Source organism: Triturus cristatus, chromosome 7 (genome assembly GCF_964204655.1).
Source record: "Triturus cristatus chromosome 7, aTriCri1.1, whole genome shotgun sequence".
NCBI lineage: Eukaryota > Metazoa > Chordata > Amphibia > Caudata > Salamandridae > Triturus > Triturus cristatus.
Window position 1 is genome coordinate 308,975,887 of NC_140590.1, and position 26,724 is coordinate 309,002,610.

Below are 26,724 nucleotides of genomic sequence, written 5' to 3' on the forward strand. Positions count from 1 at the left end.
GTTGTACTCCTGACTCCTGTTGTTCCCACAATGTCTCTATCATAACTACCATGTTTCCCAGGTATATGCTTGAATATGTATTTCAGTACTGGTCTTTGTTTAGAATTCTGCAACTAGTAGTCCTGGTTTCATAGTGAGTTAGGCCAGTTCTGGTTTTTCTTAGAATTCTGGGACTTGTAGTCTTGCTTATCTAGAAACACATGGAACTGGGATGCTTGCCAGCTATAGGCCTAGTTTATAGTAGCCCCTGCTCCCTGGACTCCTCTGCTGCACTTTTTAATTTCTTGTTCTAGTGTCTCTAACCCAGGCTGGCTCATTAATAGTAACTCATAGTAACTCATCAGCCCTTGTCTAGGGGTGGGTGTAGCTGGTGTAATTCAGTGTTGTGTAATCACATGGAATTAAAGAAGAATGTTGTGACATTACGCCTGAATTACGCAAGAAGAATAAGTCTGTGTTTTGCAGCATTTCTTACCGCAAAAATGACCTGCTCCTAAAATAGACACAACAAATGATTTTGCGCTAAGAAATAGCGATAAATGCACCAGAACACGAGTAGTGAGGTGCTTGCTAAATGTGCTTTTGGGGTAGGACCCCCCCCCACCAACGTATTGCCGGCACTTAGCCATATTTTTCTTAGTGCAAAAGGCACCCTGGTGTCCAAAATGGACATGAAGGTGAATTTTTGCACTAAAAACCGCACTAAATGCAGCAGAACACGAGTAGCGAGAATGTGCTCTCGCTGTAGGATTTCCCCACTCCCTAAAATATGCTCTTAATTATGCAAGCAGGAGTAATCATGTAATTCCACTTCAAAGAGCAACGCGTCATTTCTGAAAGGACTCCGGTATAATCGAGATTCTGCCTAGTTGTGCCCGTGTCTCTGCCTGCCTCGGCTCTATGTGTTCACACCCAGTGTTCGCATTAACCCTCTCTCTCCTTCGCAGCCCTCTCTCCTCACTGCTCTTGTTGTCACACCTCTTTGTTGCTCGTAGCGAGTCATCATTTCTGGTAACTCCAGTTTGTTGTCCCTCTATCAACCCGAGGCCTTCTTTCCTGTAATTACCGTCCTCGCGCCTCCTCCAGGCCTCCCTTTCACTCACTCCAGTTCCCGTAAATCTCCACGTAGGGACTCATTTCCCAAAACTCCTGTTCCCAGGTGTCTCCGTGTCTAGTCTTCAGAGATCTGTCCTGATTTCTAGTTCGCATCTCTTCCCACCTCGGAGGCCTCGCCCTTCTGGTGTCCCCAGCTCGCACTCCCGGAGGGAGGCCTCGTGCAGTAATTCGCAGGCCTCTCTGTTAGTGTCTCGGGTTCTCTCGTGTCATCCTAAGCCTCGAAGATCTCGCTTCTCGTAAATCCTGTTCCGGCGGCTCTCGGAACTCTGTCAAACCCAGTTTGCAAGCCTCTCGACTCCTCATAGCCCCTCTGTTGCCACCACTGCCGCCATGTCTGTACATCCACGAGAACCTCCACTTTCCGTGCTTAATGGAATAGACATATTTTAGGTTTCTTCTGTAGGAATCTTTACCGCGCGACATTAAGATCCTTTGATAAATAATGAGGGGAGGCGCCTGTCCGAGGCACGTCAGACACCTTTCTTTTGATGTGCCTGCGTCAGAGGGCTGCGCACTTTAAAGATAAAACGACCTGAAACCCGCACAGGCAGCAGCTGTGAACAAGCCTCGTGTATACCTGAGGCTAGAACTCTGTTTACAGAGGGCGTGGGGCACCCCTGGCAAGGGCCTGCTCTCTCGTGCAACATTTACGGAACGGTGTGCCATCACATGTGCATACTGGTGACGCTGATCCCTCCCGCCCACACATGCACACACAGACCGACCCATGATGAGGGAGCCACCGAAGGAAACTAATAACTGTTAGTGCATGACTCACTACTGTCCGCGTACACAGCACGTCTCTGTGCTCGACTCATAACATCTGTAAAACCTAGATCTGCTGACGAACACACACACGCACGCAGGCGCGCGTTGGCGAATGGCAGACCTGCCAACTCACTGGGTGGCATCATGGGTCATACAATTTCAGCTCCATTCACATGGTCACCCGTTGAGGAGCCGAAATCACAGGGTGCCAGGGAGAAGACTGAAATCAACTGCAAAACAAGAGGATGTGGCGTAACGGCCAGAGCTGCCGCCCATGGAGCTGTGGAACCAGAGTCTGGCACCGGCTCAATATCCTGTGATTCTGGCAAATCACTGAATCTCCCCGTGCCTACAAATGAATGTGTCGTTGTGCACGTAACAGTATGTAAAGCGCTCTAATACCTTAGGGTCGAGTTCGTGCTATATAAAACTGCACACAAAAAATAATAATACGGCCTCTTTTTATTGTTGGATGGGGTGCAGTGATTTTTTTTTTGTAAGATGTTGGCTGTTCTCGCAGGTTTTTGATTTGTGTGGTTATTACTTTTGGCAGACCTCAACTATATTCATGTTTGCTTTGTTGAAAGAGGTTTATTTCGCAAACCTTCATTTTTGGACCTGTGTTATCAGCAGGCTTTTTATATGTCCATTGATGGAGAGGGTTGCATGTTTTTTGGCATCCTTTATTTACAGGGGCCAATTAAAGAGCTTAAGTGAAGCTCACGCAGGGACTGGACAAACGAAAACGCTCGAGTCAAAGTCTGGACTCCGGTGCTACTGCGCCTACTGCACTTTTGTTAACCACGCCCCAGCCGCTTTGGTCCTTGGCCTGGCCAGCCCTCTTTGCTGCCTGTCCATCGCCCCATTGGGCTCTCCGTCAGCTCCTATTAATCAGAGCAGTAAGGAGGCATATAGCGGCGGGGATTAAAAATAGCTCCGATGAGTAATTAATAGCGCCCGGCGGAGTCTGGCAGCTGGTGCCGCTGCTGAACCGAGCCCAGGGCATCTGGGTAATGAAACCTGAGAGGACCGGTCACGGAGTGCCGGGAACCCCGCGGCTGCTCTCCGCTCGTTTGTCACGGGTCGCTGAGGGAAGCGTGAGTTTAAATACCTGGGAAACCTCCACTCGCCCCCCCCCCCCCCCTCCGCCCCTCCCTCTCTTTACAGGACTCGCGGTAATAACGATTCATCTTTACACTGGTGTGTGCACCAGAATCAGCATCACAAGTGGTGCGCAAATACTACTGAACCAAATACATTTATTCAGGTAAAACTCCGAGGGATTTGCGGAGGAAAAACTGCAGTATTTATAGTTTGCCCGTTGGAAACGGGCGCAACGCGGTATTTCTGCATTATGACTCCATTTTGACCTGGAGGCTGAAGTGGGCAGCTGCTACCGCGCTGTGGGAGAAACTGAAGCAGCGGTGTAATGATTTCCCCATAGATACCACCCAGTGCTCCTGCATGAGGGCGTCATCGAACTTCTCTGAAAGGAAGTGGTGGCACCGGCTTGTGTATTTTAGTGCACGCGCCCGCTAATGTCATAAATCCTCGTTTTCCCGGTCCAAGTGGTGTTTCTATGCACAAAATTCTACCACATTGAGGGGCATATTTACGAGGGCATTGCGCCACAGGAATGCACATTTTTATGACGCTCCGGTGACGTAATACCCTGCTCCATATTTAAAATGTGGCACTCAGCCACTTTGGTTGCATATGTAAATATCGTACCCTTTTATGTAGTGTTCTGCATCAAAGGGGCGTGCAATCGGTGCGGCTGTGGGTGTTCCACGGCAACACCTACTGCTTTTTGTGATGCCTCAGATTTACAATGATCTGTAAATCTGATGCAGCACCAAAAACTAACACCATTGAAGAGCAGGGCGTAGAGTGGCACAACAAGGAGAAATACTTTGGGCCAGCTTTTCAAAAAAGGCACGCAACGCAGCGCAGCCGCCAAAGAGTCTGCACTGCATTGCGTGACAGGGAGCTCTGGTGCTGATTTCAGTTGCTGTGTGCCAGGCACACACACCATAGCACTAAGGTGCATGTCTGAGTCTAGCATAGGTTTTGTACAGGAAGGGTACCCTTTCTGTACCAAACACTATGCCTAGACAAGTTCAAACACTGTTCCCACTTTTTATGTGTGCTGCACAGTGCAGCACGCTTGCAAAGTAGGAAAAGAAACGAGAAATGAAAACATTTTCCCTCTTGATTCCTCCTTTCTGATGGCATTCACTTTTGGCTCTAAACCCTGTCTACTTTTGTATGTAGATAGGGTTTTGCATCAAAAGCCGTGAGTGGTGGCATGGGAACACCCATGTAGCACCCATGTAACGCCTCCTTGGCGCTAAGTAACGCAAAGCAATGCTTCGCACTGCTTTGCGTTACTTGTAGGGGACTTTCCAACGCAAAAAAAGTTTTGCGATGGAAAGTAAATTGATAAAAAAAACATTTTGTGCTGGTAGCGTCACTTGCGACGCTAACTCAGCGCGAAATGTTTGAAAATGTACCTCTTTCATTTCTCCTCGGTTTTTGCTCTAAGCACACATAGAAGGAGCGAATCGTCTTAAATGATTGTATGTGCAGGAAGGTGCCCCTTCTTGCTCATAAACAATCTTCCCTACAATGCAGGCACCCTTGCACCATGGCACAAGGTTGGCTGCGTCGACGCTAGGCAGCTATTTTTGTGCCGGCACAAAGGAAAACACAGGGGTGCGCCGTATTCGTGTGAATATGGCGCATCCCTACATTTTTGAAATGATACAATGTGACACTGCTAAATTGGTTTCAGCGCCGCGCTGCCTCATTTCTTTGTAAATATGCCCCTGTATGTGGTAAAAAGTGCGCATCGAGTGTCAAACAGTTATATGGCTTGCTTGACCAATCGGACCTTCCAGCCAACATCATGGTCCACCCCTCCCACCCGTGCCGGCATAGGACGTTATTTCATTGCTTTATAGTTGGGGGTGGCCACTTTTATTGTGACATGAAATAATTACGTTAGAGAAATGTTCAAAGCAGAAAAATGTATATTGTTAAATAACTGAATATCTTTGAATACCAATATTAATAAGAACGTTGTAAAGAAAACAATTGTGTAGCAGATTAGAACAATTATGTCGAAGTCCTTAGAGAGGTAGGCAGTATTTTTTTAGATTCTCAGACTCGGTGTACTTCAGCATGTTCTAGGATTTGCCTTGTCATGTTACATGGATAATATGTTAATTGTTTTTTCTAGTTATGTTATTTGGATTTTTATGTTCCTTGCAGAAATCCAAGTGGCTTCTCCTGAAGAAGGAGTCCTTGTCACGCCGAAACGCGCGTAGTGATTTACTTCTCCATCTACCTTGATGTAGCCACCTTTAATGTTTGTCTTTGTATTTTTTTTATATGTGTTTTCTATAACAAAAAAAGTCTTTTTGTATGTAAACCAATGTTAACATATATGCAAAATCTTATGGACCATCATTTCAATGTTTTGGTATTTGTCCTTTGATGTTGGTTTCTCTATTCTAATCAAATTAAAGATAAAGAATAAAATGGATTGTTTTAAATAATTTTGATAGTACACCGAGTCTTTGTCTGGATGTCTATTTTAAGCATTAAAACCAACCCCCAATAAATCCATCTCTAGTCCACATTATCTCCTTTATTGCAGCCTAAACATCTAGTCACTTACCGGTCTCGCCTTCATTTAATTACTTCTGATTATACCAGACTCTAAAAACTTTAGTTCCCTTCATCCTCTGTCCATCCACTCAGCCATTCCTACTCCCAAGCCGTATTCATACGTCGTACGAAGATAACTGGGCATTTAATACTGAAGGAGTACACTTTTATTTAGAAGGATGGATGTAATATTTGCACATGCAAAACAAATAAAAAAACTGCGTTCTGTGATCATTTTTTTCTAAATAGTAAGTAGAAGTGTAACCGAAATTAAAATCTTTATCAACACATTCTACCCCAAAATAAATTTACATTTACAGTTCTTATACTTGTCAATGATAATCTTCCTACCATTGTTTAAGAATGTATCTTTAATCAGTTTCCCTTGCTCGATGGCATGCCGCATCCAGCATGTTACCTTAAAAGCAGGGCCGCTGGAATTATGCGACAGGTGAGGAACAAAATCGTGTCAGAGTTGACTTCATTTTACAGCAAGAAAAGGCAACTTATACAGCCTAATACGGCACATTTTTTTTGTAGTATCTTGTCATTTTGCATACTTAATACTGTCTGGGTGAAGGTGTTTTACTTTATTCGTACCAGTTTAACATCCAAATACAGCACCAAGCCACTGAAAGATGACCAGTCAACCTTTGAGAAGGGCCTTCCACTCCATTGCAATGTGGGGCGACACGTTTTTAGTAACTTTTGATATGTTTGAGCTAGAAACAATGTTAAGTGGCAAATGCAGTAAATCCATAATTACGCAGATAATGTGGCAGCCACAGAAATGCCTAGTTCTTGTGGCCCTTCTTATAAGAGTCTACACCTGTAGTTTTATGTCACATCAGCTTCCTAAATCCTGGGACTCGCAGGTGCCAAACCGAACAGATTCCATGTTGGATTACCTAGTGTTGTGTAGGAATCAAAGTGTCAAAAACCCAGTAAAATAGACAAAGTATTTGTCCTAGATAATTTGCACCACCGAAACCAAAAACAATTACACTGTCCCTTGAAATTCCCATAGCCAACTCATGGAAAATACAATCTCCAAAACTGATTACTGGAGGCAAAGCCCGGAGAGCTCAGTAGGTGCAAGCACCCGCCTGCTGCCCAGAGACTGCTGAGCATCACTAAACGCCATCGCCTAATTTTCAGGGATAGTGCAAGGGTTTGGGTCACCGACCGCTCCGCCCCTTGTATGCCTCTGGTCCCTCGAGCAGGAACATGACCCGAAGTCCTGCACCGACTGCTTTGCCATGTAAATGAAGGTCTTGAGGGAGCAATCCCTCAAGCTTATGGCGGCTCGACGTGCGATGCCACAACAATCCAGGTGTCAGTCGAGAGGAAGGTCCCAGGAATGGTCGCAGGGCCTGATGTCGCTGTTGCACTCCAAGTAATTGAGCCACTTTGGTAAGTCGAAGTCCCACAAGACGAAAAAAGAAGTCAAAGCGCGCTTTATCTTTACCTCATCCGTCAGCCGACGAGCTGGGAGAGCGCCACCACTTGAGGCCTAGATCCGCAGTTGAGCCAGCGCCTGAGCCCTATTCTTGTAGGCTAGTACTCGGGGAGGAATGGGAGGGGTCGCTGGGCCCTGAAGAATACCAGCCTTTTGAAGACCAAATGGACTGCTGTGAGGATCTGGGTGAAGTCAGTGGACTGGATAATTCTCCAGATACTGGCATGCTTTCTCCCCCATCTGCGGCTATGGAGGAAGGAGCGGAGGAGTCACGAGTCGTGCTCTTTCATGGTGTTGCCGATGGGAGAGGATACAGCTACATTCACCCTTCGCTGTGGACCAGACATCACGGGCTCACTAGGCAGAGTGGTTTCGTCAACAGTGGCCCTGCGACGCCACGCCTGGTTGAGGACTAATGGCTTTTCTGGAGATGTCCAGTCCTCACTCATGGACATGCCCTTTGATGGCTCCCGTCTCTTTAGAGACAAGGTGGATTCAGCACTTGAGCGTTATAAGGACAGCCGGGCTGCAGCCAGGTCCTTGGGTCTTCCTATGGCCCCTCGTCATCCTCAAATTGTCTTTTGCTCCTTCGTGGCCACGGAAAAGGGTGTACAGCCATGTCCTTACCTGCCCAGCCTCTGCTGTGCACAAGCTTTAAAGTCTCTGCGTGGCCGTGTAAGCGGTTCATACCTGCCGGGCAGGTGGCCAGTGGTCGGTCTGATCCATCTACTCCCCCAGCAGCCGCAGCCTCCAAACCGTCCTCCTCTGCCCATCTACCATCATAAGCACCCAGTGGGGGGCAGGGTTTGCCATCACCTGCCCCACTAGCAGTCCATACATCAGACAGGTGGATTTTGCAGATAGTCCAAAGGGGCTACTCCCTTCCCTTCGAGACTACACCTCCCTCCATGCCACCTACTTATGACAGGCTGATGGAGGACCAGCTGTATCTTCTCTGCCAGGAAGTGACCGCTCTTTTGGCTAAAGTAGCCATAGAGAGAGTGCCAACAGCATAAGTAGGTCATGGTTGCTCTTCACCCTACTTTCTGGTGCCCAAATTGGACGGAGGCCTTCAACCTATCCTCAACCTGTGCTCTCCAAATTACTTCCTCCAGAAGGAGAAATTCAATATGCTCACTCTTGCTAGGGTCCTGTCTGCCCTGGACCCTGGACACTGCGTTGTAGCAGTGGATTTGCAGGATGCATGATTCCATATTCCCGCCCTGCCTGCCCCGAGACGTTACCTGTGGTTCACGTGGGCTACACACATTTTCAGTTTGTTGTGCTCTCTTTTGGCCTTACCAATGCCCCTCAGGTGTTCACCAAGGTGATGGCGGTGGTTGCAGCTCATCTGCTGAAATCAGGGGTGCCAGTCTTCCCCTATCTTGACAGCTGGCTTTTGAAGGCGGGCTCATTCCAGGCTGCCGTTTCCCACCTCCAGACTACAGCGGACTTCCTGCATTCCCTGGAGTACACTATCAAAGTGCCAAAGTTACACCTGACTCCCTCTCAGACACACCTTTTATCGGAGCTGATCTGGACATGGTGCAGTTTCGGGTCTATCCTTCCGAACGGTGAGTCCCGGATATTCAGGCTATCATACCGATGTTTCTGCCTCTATTCTGGATTTCGGTGAGACTGGCTCAGAGGCTGCTGGGCCTCCTGCTTGTGACACATGCCTGTTGGCATAATGGGGGCTCTGCAGTAGGACCTCAAGTTCCAGTGGGCGCAGCATCAGGGGAATCTCTACGGCATGGTCCAGATCTCAGAGGGAACTACAGAGGACCTACAGTGGTGGCTCACAATTGGGTCAGCGCAGCTGATGGCGCACCTCCTTTTGTGGTTTAGCTGAAATTGTTGTCATTATTCTTCTCAAACATTGTAAATTATTGTCTTGAACCACAATATTCACTGTACATACTTGCTCACACCTGCACTTTGCACCGTTTTCGCTGATTACACATTGTCACTTGCGTCACCACCTTTTGTGTCACGTACACAACTTAGAACCAAGTCCAATTCTGGTTGTTCACACAATGTTTTGTCTACAGTGCTGTTACAATTGAAACCTCCTAATTTTGATCTTAATTATATGATGCCAAGTGCACATTTCAAAAATCTACTCTGAGTCTCCCTTCTTCTTTTCGTGTAATGTATTGTACATACATGTTTAACCGTCCTCTTTAGTGACACCAGTTGAGATACTGTTACTTTGTCTCACAATTGGGTCAGCAAGAGACTAGATCTGATAGTACTGACAGATGCATCATTCTTTGGATGGGGTGGCCATCAGGGGGAGGTGGTTATAAGAGGACTCTGCACTCCTGTGAAATCCGAAGTCCACGTCAACCTATTGGAGCTCCGAGGAATCCGATTGGCATTGAAAGCCTTTCTACCCTCCATCCGGGTAGGGCTAGTGCAAGTGTTCATGGACAACAACACTGCCATGTGATACTGCAGCAAGCAGAGCGGGGTGGGGTCGTGTACCCCTTGTCAAGACACCCTGCATCTCTGGTCATGGCTGGAACAGCATGGCATATCCCTGATGGTTCCACATTTGGCAAGTCCTCTGAATGCCAGTGCGGACAAACTCAGCTGAAGATGTTTAGCAGATTATGAATGGCACCTCCATCCCGAGGTGGATCTTTCAGTAGTGGGAAGGGCCTCGGTTACATCTGTTCTTCACCTACAAGAACACACAATGTCAGCAGTTCTGCATGCTGGAGAATTCAAGGCGGATCTCGCTTGGAGATGCTTTGCATCTTCAGTGGAATTCAGGACTCCTGTATGACTTATCTTCCATACAACTCCTGCCCAGAGTTCTCAAGAATTTCAGGAACAACCGGGCCCAATTCATCCTTGTGGCTCCCGACTGGGCATGGAGAGTCTGGTATTCCAAACTGTTGAGCATGGCCATCGGTCCTCCAATGAGGCTGCCCTTACGGGAGGATCTTCTGTCGCAGCAGAAGGGGAGGGTTCTCCACCCCAATCTCTCAACACTCCGCCTTGTTGCATGGAGATTGAGTGGTGACAGCTTTTGACCTTCCTCCCAAAGTCTAGGCGTCCCTCTACCAGGATGGTTTACACCCGGTGCCTTGGTCTACCATCTTCTGAGATTAGGAAAATTCAACTTATTCAAAAAGAATGAGGCGTTGACTTGGACAATCAAGTTGAGTTTGTGTGATGTTCATGGCGTGGCTAGTGGTCCTAGTTCTGTTGGCCATCAGGTGGAGTCCCACAGTGAAGTGCTGTTCCTGAAGATCGCTATTTCGGTTTTGTCAGTGTTCAGATTTAGACAGTCTTCATCCAGTGGACGATTTCAGTTGTGAGGGCATTGAACTTGATTCATGTCCTGGACATCTTGCCCGTGAGGGAGCAAATTAATTGCATGTCATCCATGTAGGAGAGGATGTTGATATTTTGAGAGCTGATAAAACTAGTTAGAGGGATTGTGTATGCATTGAAGAGGGGCAGGCTCCGGGAGGATCCCTGCGTAACTTTGCAGATGCAGTCGCAGGCTTCCTAGGTGTGCGGTGTCAAGCTCCCTGACTATGTCCTTCCAGTCCGAGAGGAGCAGATCCATTGGAGGATTGGGATGGGAAACCGTGCCAAATGCTGGAGAGAATTTCAGGAGGATGAGAGCCGCCGTGTGTCCTCTGTCCAGAGTCCTGCGGATGTCATCCATGGTGGCAGTGAGGGCAGTTTCTGTGCTGTGGTTGGGTCTGAAACCAGACTGAGTTGTGTCAAGGATTTTGTGGTTGTTGCGGTATTTGGTGAGGTATCTGTTGATGATTTTCTATAAGTGCATGGCTGGGAATGGTAGCAGGGAGATGGGTCTGTAGATGACAAGCGTTAAACGATCCGCAGAGGGTTTCTTCAACAATGAGAGGACAGTTTCATGTTTCCAAGCATCTGTGAAGGTCACTGAAGCGGTGGACGCATTCAGAATGTGTGTGAGCATGGTGCTGATTTTTTGCATTCTTCTGGAGTATGCGTGATGTGGGCATGCTTCGTTGGGGCCCCTAAGTGAATGGACTTCGTGGTGGCTGTTGTTTCATCTGGGGAAATGACAGGCCATGTGGTTAGCATTGGTTCTTTGAAAAGATCGGGAGGTGTTTAGTGAGATCTGTCAGGTCTGTTTGGGGATTGAAGTCCCTGTAAATGGTGGTGATTTTTGATGCTTAAGAATTGAGAGAGATTGTTGTAGAGGTCCTGCGAGGAGGTGATCGAGTTGGAGGTGGCCGCTGGGGAGGTGTGATCCTTCAAAAGGTCGAAGATCTCTTTGCTTCTTTTGCTGCTGGTATCGATGCGGTCTACCACAGTGGCATGTTTGGTGGTCTGGATCATTTGGTGGTAGGGGCTCCGGGCAGATTTGAACATGCTTCTTTCTGTATTGCCCTGGCTTATTCTCCATTTATGCTCCAGTTGTTTGCAGTGGCATTTCATCAGTCTGAGTGTCTCTGTGTACCAACCGGCCTGGGATCTAGATATTGTTGTGTTCGAGGGAGGGCTAGGGAGTTGGGGCAGTAGGTGGTCCAATTGTTGAAATTCTTGATGACTTTTGGGAGGCCGTTGCTGTGTACAGGTTGATGGGTTTTGAGAGCAGTGCTCAAGTACTTGTCAGTGATACAGTTTCAGTTTTGTCTGGCTGGTCTGGTGGTGGTGCGTGTGCACTAAACCGGAACAGTTATTCTTAGCTTGATAAGTGTGTGGTCTGTCTGGGAGACTGGTGTGGGCTTGTCAACTCTAATTTTGTTGAAGGTGGTGAAAATAGGATCCAGGAAGTGTCTGGTAGAATGGGTAGACCCCTTTACTTGCTGGGCGAGGCCCCAGCTTTCAGGGACTTCAATTAGTGCCTTTGAGTAGGAGGTCAGCGTGGTCTTCCCGATGGAAGTTCGGGTCTTCGAATATGATGAAATTGATACAGTCAGGGGTGAGTGGTGCGACGATGTCTGTGATGGTGTCAGTGAAGTTTGTGCATGGTCCTGGTGGTCTGTAGATGAGAGTACTGCTTATGGTGAAGTTGGCTATGACCTGTAGCTTGAACGACAGGTATTCCATGTTGGAGGATGATGTGTCTGTGGAGATGGTACAGCTGATGTTGTTCTTGGTGGGTATTAGTGTTCTCTACAATTCCGGATTACATTAAATTGCACAAAGCCTGTTGCATTGTTCACAACTGCCTAAACAGTGCCTTTCTCTTCAGTTCAAAGTTAGATTTTTTTTTTTATGTATTTGTTAATATATAGGCTTTACATGACATAACTTTATAGCTGCCTGAGATTTGAAAAACCTTGGTTAGGTGGTGATTTATTATTTCCATCACAAATATTATAAAATGCATTGCACAACTTAAAGGTTTGCTGTTTAAAAAAACATCACTAGTAAAACAGCCACATCAATGACTTGTTTTTATTTAACATTTTTATGGCAAGCATAAGAAAGACACTCTTGGGAGTCGGCATGTTTACTTTTTTTCTTTTTCATTTGTGGCACATACTTGCAAACATAAAACAAAAACACTGCAACAGTTTGTCAAGGCCTGAACGATCAGCTTGGTCACTGCTCGTTTTTATTTGTATTCAGTACTCTATAGGAGTGCACTTCCTTCCTTTCTCCTCATGATTTTTCCTGTTTCCCATTGCTCCCTGTGTTAAATCTTTTTCAGTAGTGGTACTATTATTTATTTTTATAAAAGTGTCCGGCCATGCGAGCATATGCTTCATAATGCTTGCGAACAGCAAGTAAAAAAGCATTGGCAAGTCAACTTGCTCGACTTTTTAAAATCTAGACCTATTGGCTTTGCCAAACCTTGTTTTGTAATGGATGTCTATAGTTGCATATATGTAAAGACTGTAAGTGTGTAAAGTTATTGAAGTTGTAGCACAAACCTTAACCCTACATGGGTGAAACATGCTATTGCATGGGACTGTGGTTGCTAAATTTGAGTTAGTGAGAGCTAGGTTCTAGCAGTACCTCACTTACACACCCGAATCATGCTGGTAGTAGGAGTTTTAAAACCCAGAGAGAAGTGAGAATGCTCTTTGAGACTCCTCGTGATATTTTATCATGCTGTTGTAGTGGCACAAAAGATGACTGCTTAGTATTGCCTTAATATATCACCCGCCTGGGTCTGCATCGAGCACCAGTGCATACATTGGTGTGTCAAAATGTCATGGAGTCCATCCATACAGAATGAAAAAAATAAGCTGCACTAGGGAACAAAAGACACAGAGTCAAAAGAAAAACTGAAAAAAAACAAAGGGGCATATTATCAAGCCAGGCGATAAAATTATCGCCGCTTTAGCGGCAGAAAACTGCGGCTAAAACGGCGATAATGGGCTTGATAATATGCCCTATGGAATTCCAATTGAAGCCCAGGTTAGACGTCCTTCACATCTAACAAGGGCTTCAATTGGAATTCCATAGAGCATATTATCAAGCCCATTATCGCCGTTTTAGCGGCAGTTTCCTGCCGCTAAAGCGGCGATCATTTTATCGCCTGGCTTGATAATATGCCCCATAGCCTCTTAGGGCAACACACAAAAGGTGATGGGAGGAATGCTTGCAATTTGTTTAAGCACTGGTAATCATTTGTGTAGCTCCCAACCTATCCTTCCTGGGTATGCCCAGACGAGGGCCCCGTGCTCACTGTGTCACTGTAACCAACTGCACCCAGCTGATTAGCCCATAACTTGGATCAAACCGGTCCTGGGTCACTAGTGTGTCGGTTCAGAGAAGACCTGGCCTGGCAGTTCGGGCCGGACTGTTCCCATGAGGAGCAGTAGTTCGATAAATTGCAAGCATTCCTCCCATCACCTTTTTAGTGTTTTGTTCGAACATTCCAGCCACTGAGGATTGACTGTTAGAAATTAAAAATGGAGAAACAGGAAGACAAACAGAAGATTTGTTCCAGACATTATTGGCCCTGAGCCGCTTCATGGTCTTCCCTGGAGCCCTCAACATTTACTGTTCTAATCCTTGTTACTGCTCATCAGCACAATTTAAATGGTACATATCCAAAAAGAAATAAGCTTGCCAATCGTTTAAAAGTCTTCACAGGTAAGTAAGAAAAGGGAGTAACTTTCCTTAGCTGTCTGATGAGAATATCTGGCAATTTAAAAAACACGTTGCCAGAACTAGGCCTAGTACACAAAGAGGTCTATGGGCGTTCATCAATGACACCGCTATTGCTATAGTATCGATCACTTGATTTATTACATTTATAGGGACCTGCTGATTTTACATTCTTTTCATGAAATAGATAGAAATAAAAACAAAGCCATGAGGAGTGCCTTTCAGTCACATAACAAACAAACATTGGGAAAGCCAGTCGGTCTGGTGTTAGTTGCCATCCTCTTGGCTTTGCCCATGTTTTTTTTTTTACTTTGCCGTGTTTTGTATTAAACATAGTTGGAGGTGGTGATGGACCCTTGTCAATATTTAAAAAAATAACATTGATAAAAAGCAAAAACAAAATACCTTTTGGTGCTAAAAAGCTCACACTGTCATAGCAGTCTCTGCGCTAAAGGGCGTGTGGCTGTGGTCCTTGGGCACCAGCTGAATGCCGTCACTCACAGAGCGCTCAGCGAAAGCTTGGAGTAGGTTGACCTGTTGCACTATGGTATATAGCAGGTGGAAAAAATGTGAATGATGCAAAACAAGCCAATGGATGAAGTGGGGTGGCTGAAAGCCCCAATAGATAATACATTCTAACTGTACTCAAATAAAAAAGCAGTGAGGTATTTGAGGGAGAATGAGTGTCTGAAAACCGGAGTTATTTACTGTTCCCAATTTGTAAGGTGCTTTAAAAATAAGGATGCATGATTTTTCATTTTCCCCTGCGAGTAAAATTCTGTTCCTCTCATGGGTGGATTGGAAAGATGAAGACCCCCCTCGGTGGATTATTCAGGTGTTGATGACGGAGGGCTTTACATCTGTTCATTGGAACACTACTAAGACGCTTCCTGTCCCACCGGGTGGAGGTCTGGCAGATGGGGGCCGCGGATAAGTCGCCCCTATTCACTTTCTTTCAATGTTTCTGTTCAGAATTAACACGAAATGTGTCTGCGCAACTCACTACACGAGAGTATGAAGTCTACAAGTGACGCTGAACTATGGCTGTCAGTGTGAAGGTGGTTCTGGTGCTTATCGCGGCTCAGGCAGGTGGTAATCCCCTGCTCCGAGCGCAGAGCGCTGAGGAAACATGGCCTTTATCAAACAAGCAATTCTGATGCCCAGGTGGGTCCCAGAGTAAGCCTGAAACAGACGACCACACAGTCCACAACCACGCCTCCAACGAACTGCTTCTGGCAACTGCCCATTGAACTAAACGGCAGGAAACCAGCAAGGAACGAACGCCGTCCTGGGAGCAGTAAAGCTGCATTGTATGGGGGTTATCTGAGCAGTTGCACTCAGAGATGCAGCGGCAGACGGCATCCTTTGCAGCGCCGAGGCTGTGCATTGTATTGTCATTCACTTCCCCTCGAACTCTTGGGGCAGTGGTGAGGAGTCATTAGCTCTCTGCCATTCCCTCGCACACCACCCCCTCCCCAGGCCACTCCTAACCACTTTTGCATACGTATGTATGTATATATGTATTCATGTGTTTTCTTTCTGTAGAGTCAGCCATGTGCTTAAAATTCATCTCCTGACTTTAGTAGAGGTTGTCCGCGCAAGTGGGAAAAGGTTTGGGGGTGGACGGGGGAGGCAGGGTGTCTATAAACTGCGAAGCTGTGATGACGAACAAGGGTGTAGGTTCTTAATGAGCCCCTTGGAATCGGGGTAGAGTGACCAGACGTCCCGGATTTCCCGTCCGGTCCCGGTTTTTGGCGATGTGTCCCGACACTTTACTCCACTTCGAAGAAATGTCCTGGTTTTTGGGTAGTGCCTCGGTTATTTAAAGAAGTGTCCTACTTTTTAAGGGAGAGTCAGGTGAACCTGCACGTTAATCACAGTGTTATACAGGCTCACATTTCCACGGCCCTCTTGGGAACGGGACAGAAGCCCACTTATTTAAACTCCCCTGCTGTGCGGCTTCGCCCCATTTAATCAGCACAGCAGGATTTAATGAGGTGCGAATCAGGGCTGTAGATCCCATAGGGCAGAGGTCTTCAAACTTTTGATGGCCGAGCCCCCCCATCTATTTTCTTTTTTTTTTAAATCTGTTTTTTATTGATTTTACACAACCATTCAAATAAACAACAAAACATGATACGATATCATAATCATACGTGGCATAATGACATACAGTCTCAGACAGCATAGTAGAATACACAGTTACAGTGTCGAAGCATCATGTGAGTAATTTAACCTTTGCAATTGAATCTCCTATTGCAAACCAGTGCGAATGCTTCCAGCTTTTGGTCCCTCATCCAGTGTCCAACTACAGCCTACCCTGAGTACTCAAATCTATCAATGCCCAATACATTGCCAATAACCCAACTAAAATATAAAGAAAAAACTGTACCCCACCCTGCCCTCCCCTCCCCGCATGTCCGGCACCAGTAGCGATAGTAGCCTGTACACATGCCCACAATTGGACTCATGCGCATTCCAGTCCCACAGCTGACTTAGGCACATTGCGCCGTCTTGTGAATCATACAGGATGGCTACCCATGGATAATGTAAGGAGCCCCTGTGGCGCACAATAGTGGTCCAGCCCCTCAAACCACCACAACGGTACACCCTAACAGGAGAATATATCTATAGCAGCATAGTCCTCCAGCATTGCATTCCAGCTCAACGAGATAGGTGTTTTTCTGAGCCCCCTAAACTCCTGAGCCCCCCCCATCTAAACCTCTTTACACGTCGAGCCCCCCCACCACCACCTGATAAAAAAGTTCTGGAAGCTGGTACTCTGCATCATTGATGGCCATTCCCTACTGCAGAGCCCAGGTTGTATAGGGCAAATAATATTAAATAAAGTAAGAGTGTTTAGTAAACTGAAGTTTTTGTAGTACATGTGCTTATTCTATAGTTCAAATAAAAAGAAAACAATTAGCACAAAAAATTTCATTGGTGCTTTATTTTTCACATAAAACACAAAATTTAGGATAGATTAGCAAAAACACTCCCAAAACACAGGTGTGGGGTGTGCCTGTTTTTCTCCACAGAGACAATATGTGGATGGATTCTTGCTTCTGCCATCCTTAGGTTGTGCTCCACTTCCAGTCTTGGGCAGTGCCTGGAAACGAGAGTGCTCACAAAATGTTGTAATATTTGTTTTCCAGTTTTATATAGCGTGAACATGACCCAAATGTATTGGAGCGCTTTGCAGGAGCATCTTTTACATTACACAAGCACACATTCATTTTTTGTAAGCACAGGGAGATTTAGTGATTTGCCCAGAATCACAGGATGTTGAGCAGACATCAAGAATTGAACCTGGCTCCCCAGCTCCACAGTCTTCAGCTCTGGCTGTTGCGCCACATCCTTGCCCCTATACAAGATATCAGAAAAACATGCTTTCTGACACAATTAAAAAATCCATGATTATGTGGAGTATGGCCAGGTGTTGCCATGTCAGTAGGAGGCCAGCCACAGTTTTCCAAGAAGGCCTAGGGGACATTTACATCATACACATGTGATATAAGTGATTCAAAAGGATATATACATCTTTATTCTCTAGCAGCATCAAGAGTCAATTTGTTAGCATAGTTGGCTTATAAAGAAGATCGCCTTCCAAAGCTTCAGAAATAGCTGCACAAGAAAGCATTTAAATTTGGTCTATGAAAGAAGCGAGGACAGATGGTAGGCATACTTGACAATATTTGTTATATTAGGCTTGTGGACTCCGCATAGAGATTGGAACATGTTAAACAAGCACCAGTGACTTTAATCAAAGTCAAGTTCATTTTTCGTAAGTCACTGGTAAATTAAGTGCATTTGCCCAGGATCACAAGATGTTGACCCGATACCAGGACTCAAACCCAGGTCCCCAGAACCAAAGTCAGCACCTATGGCATTAATGCCAAATCCGCTCCTCCTTGAAACATCCAACGTTCCCACTAGTATTGGGACGAAGGGGAAAGGAGTGAGGCTTTAAAAAAATAATACAAAAAGCTCTTCACTCTTACCTGCCAGAGAATGGAATCTTCAGGAAGCTTCAAAAGCAGTAGCCCACTGACCTATTTACATTATGTGCACTTTGTGATCTGCATGGTACATTTTCTTTTCAGCAGGCACATTAACCCTCTGCTACCTATCCTTGAGTCAAAACTTCCACTAGACAAAACTCTGATCTCTCTCTAGAAAGAACATTAAACACCAGAGTCATCATCACATTTTTATTGTTGACGAAAATTGCTGGAGGCAGGAAGGAGGCAGGAAGCACTTTTAAAAGCTTAATATACTTGCAAACATAATGCCTCCACCCAAAGTCAGCGCCCGGTCACACCGGTTGCACTGCCCAAGAGCTGGCCCTTCTCAAGGGTCCTGTGACCTCAGTGACAAAGTCACTGTTGTTCTTGGCTGTGCTGCTTATAGGCCTGCCCGCAAGGCTGGAGGTGAACTTCAGTATGGATTGTGGTGGACAAACCTTGAAGGTTAACCCAGACTTGCCAGTGCTAGGGTCCACCTGCTGGTGCTAAGACATCAGCGCTTCTAAGGTCTTGCGAAGCCTTCTAAGGTCTGGCATGGGATTGTGCTCTCTCAGGAGAGTCGTCTGGTGGACTGGTTATTAAGGCTGAACCTGGTTCCCCAGTTCCAAATTCAGCAGCTCTGGCCATAGTGCCACATCCTCTCCCCCACTGAACACCATACTGCCCCACTGAGAAAAACTCACACTGCCTTCAACTACAACCCAATTGCTGCCAACTATAAACACCTGGATGAGGCTCAATTTAAATGACGCAATAGACAAGAGCAATATACGGCCTACAAAAAAAGTAACAACATCCTGAAAAAGCAAACACTCATAGGGAATGCAAAATTTAGCAAGCCATGTGAAATTTAAGCAGGAACAACATGGTTACCTTAACGCTTTTACACTCACTATTCAGAAATCAGTGAGTTCTTTACCCTCAAAAGTTAAAGACAAGACTACAGGGCCCTGAATGGACCCATTTCAATGTCCATTGCTTATATCCTTACAAAACGTAAGCTGTATGGTAAAAAGGCCACATCCCTGGACGCAGAGCCGGAGTACACATTTTGTTTTCCAATCCACACTTTGCAGTACATCCAGGATTGGTGCACTAGTTGCAAGCCCAGGGAAAACAAAGACAAGAAAACAAAAATAGCGCTTCACCGGCAAACTCTGTAAAAGTGGCGCTAATGTGCTTAGGTGTGAATAAAATCAATCTGGCCAGTTTGCTACCACTCTGTCTTACTTTATTTAGTTATTTTTCATATTTTTAACCTTTTATTCCAGATGCTGCACTTTGGAATTAAAATACATTTCCAGCAAAAATGATTTTATTTTTTGGATCCATTCCACAGGGGAGCAAGTAAAAGAAAGGAGAGGAAAGAGAGTTGTTAGAACCCAATCTTGAAGTCACGTTTTCAGTAAGAGAAGAACTGCTCGACAGAAAGAGAGGGAAGAATGAAAGAGTGTGGGGGGGGGGGGCAGCTGAAGCGGCAGAGCAGAAGTGGACACTGTATTTTTTTTCTCTGAGCAAGAAGGAAAAGACAGAGTCCTGTTACTTCTCTGCCGGCTGTCCTCGAACGCCAGGAAAGGCTGACCTTTATTTAAAGGCGATGGTGATTTTTTGTCCTGGGACGCATTTTCAGAATAAAAAAGTAGGCGAACAGAATCCTAGGAATTGAAGCAGGAGGGGCACGCTGTGCCCTTCCACTCCCGCCCACTTCGACCACTGGGCTTCTGACTAAGACCTGTCGATACAATTGCCTTCACATCAGGTGCGCAACGACCATAGGACTCAAAGGGCTTCAGCGCCCTCACCCCCCCTGGCCCCCAAACCCACCCGTAGTGTGTGTCAGCCCCGGCTGAGACAGCTTCCCGGGCAAACACACACAGTTTTGGAGCTGCCATTTACTCGTTAAAGAGGCTTTGTGTTTTTCACCCCTTCTCAGAGCCCCTGCATCTCCACTCTTCCTATTGCTGGAAAAATTAGTCCCCTTCCACACCCCACCACCTCCGAAATCGTTGCGCCTCTGGCCTTTAAAGACCTGTGACTCCAGACACTCTCAGCCGAGCCCCCAGCAGCTGGAGCTGCAGCGGCCCGGGCTAAGTTACAGGACTGGCGCCTGACAGCAACAATAGAAGGTGAAGTGCGCGCCCCCCTCTGGAGGGATGCTGCGCCCCCCAGGGGGGCGCGCCCCACAGTTTGAAGACCTATGCCATAGGGCAAGGCCCACCAGCAGCCGCTCCCGAGAGCTCTTCACAGAATGGGGGGGAGGTAATGTGAAAATCATTTTTTTTTGTTTAAAGAATATATAAGAAGCCTGAGACCTAATTGGACATTTAGTCCTATTTCAATGTCTGTGCCCGTCCTGGTTTTTCATTCTGAAAATCTGGTCACCCTACATTGGGGGTTATTGCACTCAAATTCACTTTTCAGCCAAATGATTGGTGGTATGATGAACTGCTATTAGAATACTGTACTGCTGGTTGAGCACTTGATAATAAAAAAGACTTAAATAAAATATAATCTGCTGGTGGCTTCAGAGCATCTGGCATGCAGGGCATGAACACACACTAAAGTATCAATAGGAAGCCAGGAAGAAGAAGAATTGTCGGAAGGTTGAAAATGCATTAGAGGGAGCTACAGGAGATTGTCTTCAAATAATAACTTTTTTATGTGCAAGAATCAAATCAACAATTAATGAATAATTAAGATAGCAGGAAAGAACAGCAGGAGGACCGGGTGGACGAAGAGTCGTGCCTCTGGATAGAGTCTGGCCAGATACTGTATATGTATCACACATTTAGATTCATTGAAAGTTTATTTTAAAAGTTCTGTTTTTAAGACTACCCTTGTCGTTTGGTTGTGGGGATAATCAAGATGGAGGATTTTGCGCCATTACTGTTCCTGGTAGGCTTCCCAAGGGAAACGCCATCTACGAGCAAAGTTTACATTCTGGATAAAATGAAAGCAGCTCATTGAGGCCACCACTAAAGCGCCATTTTACTTTCTACATTATAGTCTTTTGTCTGGAGTCTGGGTGTTCCCTGAACCAATCCCCATGCATCGTCTGAGTGCCCGTGATAGACATAAAAGAAGTGGAGGCAGGAAAAGGCAGCCTCCCAAATCCTTCATTGTGCAACTTTGACTCTACAAAAGGTGCATATTTTTACAAGTAATTAGATAAGCAGGAACCTCAGCAGCAGGCCCAATTCAACTCATGCACCCCACACACTCTACAACATTTGTGAGAGCCCTAGCTGATAGAAATTTACACAACCTTCTAGCAAGCATGACAATTCATGGACATTCATATGCGTCACAAATCTACATTCATCCATGAATATCCATCATAGAATGTGGGTGTATATAGAGCAAGGCGAAATGAAAGCCCGATGTCCTTCACAGCCAGTAACTTCTCATTGCTATTGGTACTTTATCTTCTGGGTAATGTTATGTTATATTTGTAGAAGATTTCTAAAGCGCACGTACACCATCAGGTCTCTTGGCGCTGGGTTCCAAAGTCACCGGTTGACAAAGTCCATGTCCGTGTTTTCGGCTTTTTCATAAAACGCATGTGGTCAGTTTCTTGTCTCATAGTGGTGGGCAGAGAGTTCCAGAATTGGGGTCCCTGTATTGAGAAACGCGACCCTCCTGTCCGTTTGCATCTGAATCTAGGGACCGGCCAATAGATTCATATGCATAGATCTTAGGGTGCGCTGTGGGGATTATCTGTGAATCCTAGAGGATATGTACTTGGGACCTGTGCCATGTATAGCTTTGAACAGGATAATGTCTGTGTTGACTGGAATTTGCTAGTAAATAGCTGGTAATCTGTGTGCATTTGTGTTTCTCTTTCTGCAGCGCTTGGAAACAGTGAAACCCTGATGAATGCTGGTCAGCGCTCATTTTTTTGACAAAGGACTTGCAGCTGGACTGGCCCCAGTCTGGGCAAAGCAGCACGAGGAACAACGATGGTAACGCTCGGCTGGTGCTGCTCTTACCGCTGCCTTTACATCCTTCCTTCAAGTTTCATGGCCATGACCTCTCCCGAGCTGTCCTACCACTACAAGCCCTTCTGTGGAGACTTTGGTGGTGTGGAGATGGCCCTGCAGAAGCTGGAAGCCAGCGGATTCTACTGGAGCACACTGTCTGGCACAGAGGCCAAGAAGCTCCTGTCCGACCAGCCTGTAGGGGTTTTCCTCATCCGAGACTCTTCAGACCACCACCACCTCTTTACTCTCAGTGTGCGGACGACGGCAGGGATCACTAATTTGAGGGTCAAGCAGGAGGGGCAGTTCTTTTATTTGGAAACTGTACCTGGTGCCGAACGACCTCCGACCTTTCCGTGTGTGGTTAAACTGGTAGATCACTACATGCACCTGACATCGGTGGGGGAGTCGGACTCTAATCTATGTTACATTGATGGAAAGGACCACCCAGTCCCCTTGATACTCACCAAACCCCTCATCCACAAAGTGGTCTCTCTACAATACCTGTGCAAGCGAACAATGGTGGCAAACGTCCACTCAGGCTCAATTCCCTCAGGAGCAGACTTAGAGGACATGCCTGTGCCTACCGTACTTAGGAATGTTTTCAAGAACCAGCCGCAGGAAGTGGGGAGGGATGAGGATCAAAAAGATGGAGGTGCCTGCTAAAGGAAGCCTTGGTGCAAAGCGATGTTTCCATTTCTTGCCAAGGAGCTGAGATTGCCGGAACTGATAACTGGTACAGGCCAATCATGATCGTGCCTCACCCTGAGATGTGATGACGCTGCAGTCAGTGTGTCACTGAAGGCGCCTAGGTGTCAGTGTTGGTGCACTATAAATCTAACATAAAATAACAGCGGTGCAAAGTTTTTGTTTAAGGAGGCTCAGGATGGAGCGAAGATCCAGAAAACAGGTAGAGAAGCAAGGAATGCCAAAATGGCCACCAGAGGAGCCCGGGGCTTCTAGAATCCACAAAATCAATCCATTGGCTCCTTAGATCAATAACAATCTATTTACTGCAGCGTTTAGCTGTTAACTAATGGCGGAAACAGTAAAAGGAAGTTAGTCTGAGTATAGAATCTCTGGTCCAGCAAGACCTGGGGAAATGTGGTTCATAAAAGTGGGTTCTGTTGAGCTCGGTCTGTTTGGTGATGACGTCCCACTTGCACATTATTGCTCTCCTTTCTGGGAATTTCTGTGCAGTGAACTGAGCTGTATTGAACCCACACAGAAAGCTGATCACTTTGAGCTGGGGAAGAGTGTGGTCTGAAAAAGCATTCCGTTGGCATGACTGACGGGCAGCCAGTTTACAGTGGGTTCAGATGTGTGTAGAGGGTTTCATGTGAGCGGCAGCTGGAGAGCTCCAAGAGGGCAGCTAAGTCACCGACTATTGTTTACACAGTATCTCGAAGGAGCTTGGCTCTTCCCCGTGGTTAATGTGGATTGCGGTCATGATTCCTGGAGTCTACGTTCATGGTCGTGGTGGGAGGGCCAGTAGTGAGTGCAACATTTCTGTGGTCCCAAGCCTTGGGCTGCTTCCCAGATTGTGGCCTGCTGGTTATATTTGGCCCGCTGTCTCGGTCGAATTGAAGCATGTAGGGGCAAAGGAACTCCTCCGCTAATCACCTCAATATATAATCTGGAATATTTTTTCGCAGGAAGAGCAGAGTGGTAAAAGTGATATTTTACTCTGGACAACGGGTGACTAATGTTTGAAAACACCTGTCCTATTTAATCTTTATTTAAAATGTTGTAAGAACCTCGCATTTACATTGAGGTCAAATTCATAATCTGGTAGGCAGGGAGAAAACAGTCTTTCAAGTGATCAAAGGGAGGATCAAATCCAAACATCCCTGCCTCATTGCAGCAAAAGCAGCTCATGAGGACTAAGAATGTACCAGAAAAAATGTACACTCTATCGCTTCCCTCGGGCCAAGACCTAGATCTGAAGGAATTTGTTTTGAAAAAGTTGGGCTACAAGTAATTTTACACCCCTGATCTATATTAGCCCAACTGAGAATACTGCATAGAATTCTCCCCTGCTACAAGCTGCAGTATTAATTTAGTATCTGGTAATAGTGATTGAAAAGAATTACATCATTAGAAAACCGAAAAGATCCTCCCAACACTTGTGAACTAAACCTTAACTATGTCGCCGGCCTACTCCAATACATCAGGGTTGCCCTGGTCTTAACGGCTTGCATTGGGCATGCAGAAGGACTGCCATAAAGGCTGCATTCTTTGACCAAAGGCGAAGTGGAGCTGTGCTGACCATTTCAGAAAGCTAAAATGTGCTGCCGGGTTCACCCCACTAATATGTCATACCCAGGATGGAACTTAACACTTTGTTCCTATATGTATCAGTGACTCCAAGGACGGCAGTTCGCTTGGAGTGAAACCTTCCATAATCTGGCAATCACTTCCTGAGGGCATGCAATCAAAAGAAGTAAACCCCTGCCCAACCAAAAAAGGGCCACAGTGCAGCTTTTCAGGCATTGCCTTCCGATTATTACAAATTACTCTCCACTCTGTCCTAGTTTGTTTCTGTTGGCTTGTAATTGAACTCGGAGGTCCCACTAAAAACATCCCGTGATTTTTGGCCCACAACTTTGAGTGAGATCTGCTTTATTATTGTTGGTGTGTCTAGAGCATTTCCTTGCACTTTATTTTGTCACTGAAGCTCAATATGTCGAGGTGGTGCCAAATCAAATGAATTGCAGGTTGGCCATGGTGCCTATTCATTGCGGAACCGAGTTGCTTATGGCCGACAGACAAGTCAGTTGGAGAAACCAAGTCAGCTTGACGCTGGCTGGCTCTCAGCTGCTGAAAGTGGCACCAGCAGATGTTCTTAAAATAGAAATGGGCTTCAGTATGTATCAAATACATTCATCTTGTCAGCAACCTGAAGTTATCTTTGGTGGTTTCCAAATACTCTATAAAAAAACTAATCACAAAAAATGTTGGATAATTTAGAAGCATAGAGGGTTTACAGATTACAGCTATTTACCTTTTCACATAATTGTTAAACCTAGACAAATATTTTAGGATTTGGCATATGCTGTGACACTATCCTTAAGGGATTGATGAAGCCTAAAATTAGCCAGAAAGAAATCAGTAATGTGCATCCTATTCTTGGTACAAATTGAAATCAGTGCATAAAAAAAACAGATTATTTTGGAGGAGTCGGTAGGTTTTGACCTCTGCTATCTCTAATTTGGCCTTAATGTTAGTGGCCATACCCGACCGTGTCACAAATCCACCATTTCCCCCTTGACAACACTCTCCGTCTTGTTTTAAACATTCATAATAGTCATTTTTCCAAATCTTATTTTTTTATATTTGGCCCTATTATATTTGGCCTTATTAAGATATATTATGTTCTAGGAGTTTTAGGACTTGGGGACAATGTATATTATCACAGGAAATGGGTGCTTCGAAGGAACTGCCATTAACGCTGCTACCATTCAGAGTAGCCAGTTATGAGGTCACATCTTGAGTGTGTGAGTCTCTCACCCAATGAGTGAGATTTGAACTGGAATTCTTAGGGAGATTTCTGATGGCAGGAAATCATAAAAGGGTCAGATGTGGTCTTGAGCAAAACCTGAATGTGTCAAATTTCTCTGCTCCATCATGCTCTCAGACACCCATACACAATGCATCCTCCAATCCGGCCTTTCACGTAGCGGGCAGCTTGGAAATCCAACTTTATTTTGGAATAATACATGAAAACAAAAGTGCTCTAATACCTACATATCATATCCAGGACAGGGTGACTTGTAACCACGCTGCAGCTGGATAAAACAACTTTTATTTGGAAACACGGACAGGGTGCAACTTAAAAGGAGAGTTGGTTCAACAAGGAAAGACTTTGTGAAAGTATCCAAGCTGGAGACCAGCCAGACAGAATGAAAGTCACAAGCTGAGAATCATATCTTCCTCTGAAAACTGACAATCCTGCAAGGCAATCTGACTGAGTGCAAATAAAGACTTGTGATTATCAGTAAATGCTTTGGATGATTTCATTTTAGTCTGGCTACAGACTCAGACATGCAGATCTAATTTCATCATGACAATCCTACACAATGGGAAACGCACAGAAAAGGGATTTGAGTCAGCCCACTTCAGCCATTATCTTGTTTGGGAGAACCCCATTCAGCCATTACTTATATAATTGTCCACATTTAGGATCAGCCCATGGCATTTCATAAATGTGTAATTTTTCTCCATTTCTATTTGGTAAACAAAGTAGTCTGTAGCAAATTGTCGAGCATTTTGTCGTTGTACATTTGATTCTACCACAGGCACCCGTGTCCGGAGACTCCCCGTGGTTTTCACATATGCAGAAAAGTCCGGTATCTCAACAGCTGTGAGACTTTTGTGGGGTTGAGGGTGTGAGGCTAGAGACTTCAGCATTGGCTGGGACTAGTGTCCCTCTTCTCCCTATCTACATATTATAGAAAGTAACCCATGTTAAATGCAGTTTAGCTTCACCAGTAGCAGTGACTATGATTGTCTGACACTGTGCTGCATATGTGTGGCAGCTGACAGCGGGGGCTGTGGCCAACTGCAGAGTGAGAGGCAGGGGGCTGGCAGCATGAACTCCCTCCCATCTAAAACTGTTGCCCCCTACCTG

The 26,724-nt window shown here is 45.8% G+C and overlaps 1 protein-coding gene across 1 annotated transcript in view; it reads left to right on the forward strand.

The window, feature by feature from the left end:
• LOC146809529 (suppressor of cytokine signaling 3-like) overlaps positions 1-26,091 on the forward strand; it is a 106,620-nt gene extending 80,529 nt beyond the window's left edge. The window contains exon 2 of the mRNA XM_085616358.1: positions 21,967-26,091. Coding sequence (XP_085472484.1) covers positions 22,077-22,760 — 684 coding nt within the window. The 5' untranslated portion in view covers positions 21,967-22,076 and the 3' untranslated portion in view covers positions 22,761-26,091. The remainder of the gene's footprint in view (positions 1-21,966) is intronic.
• Positions 26,092-26,724: the final 633 nt, after the last annotated feature.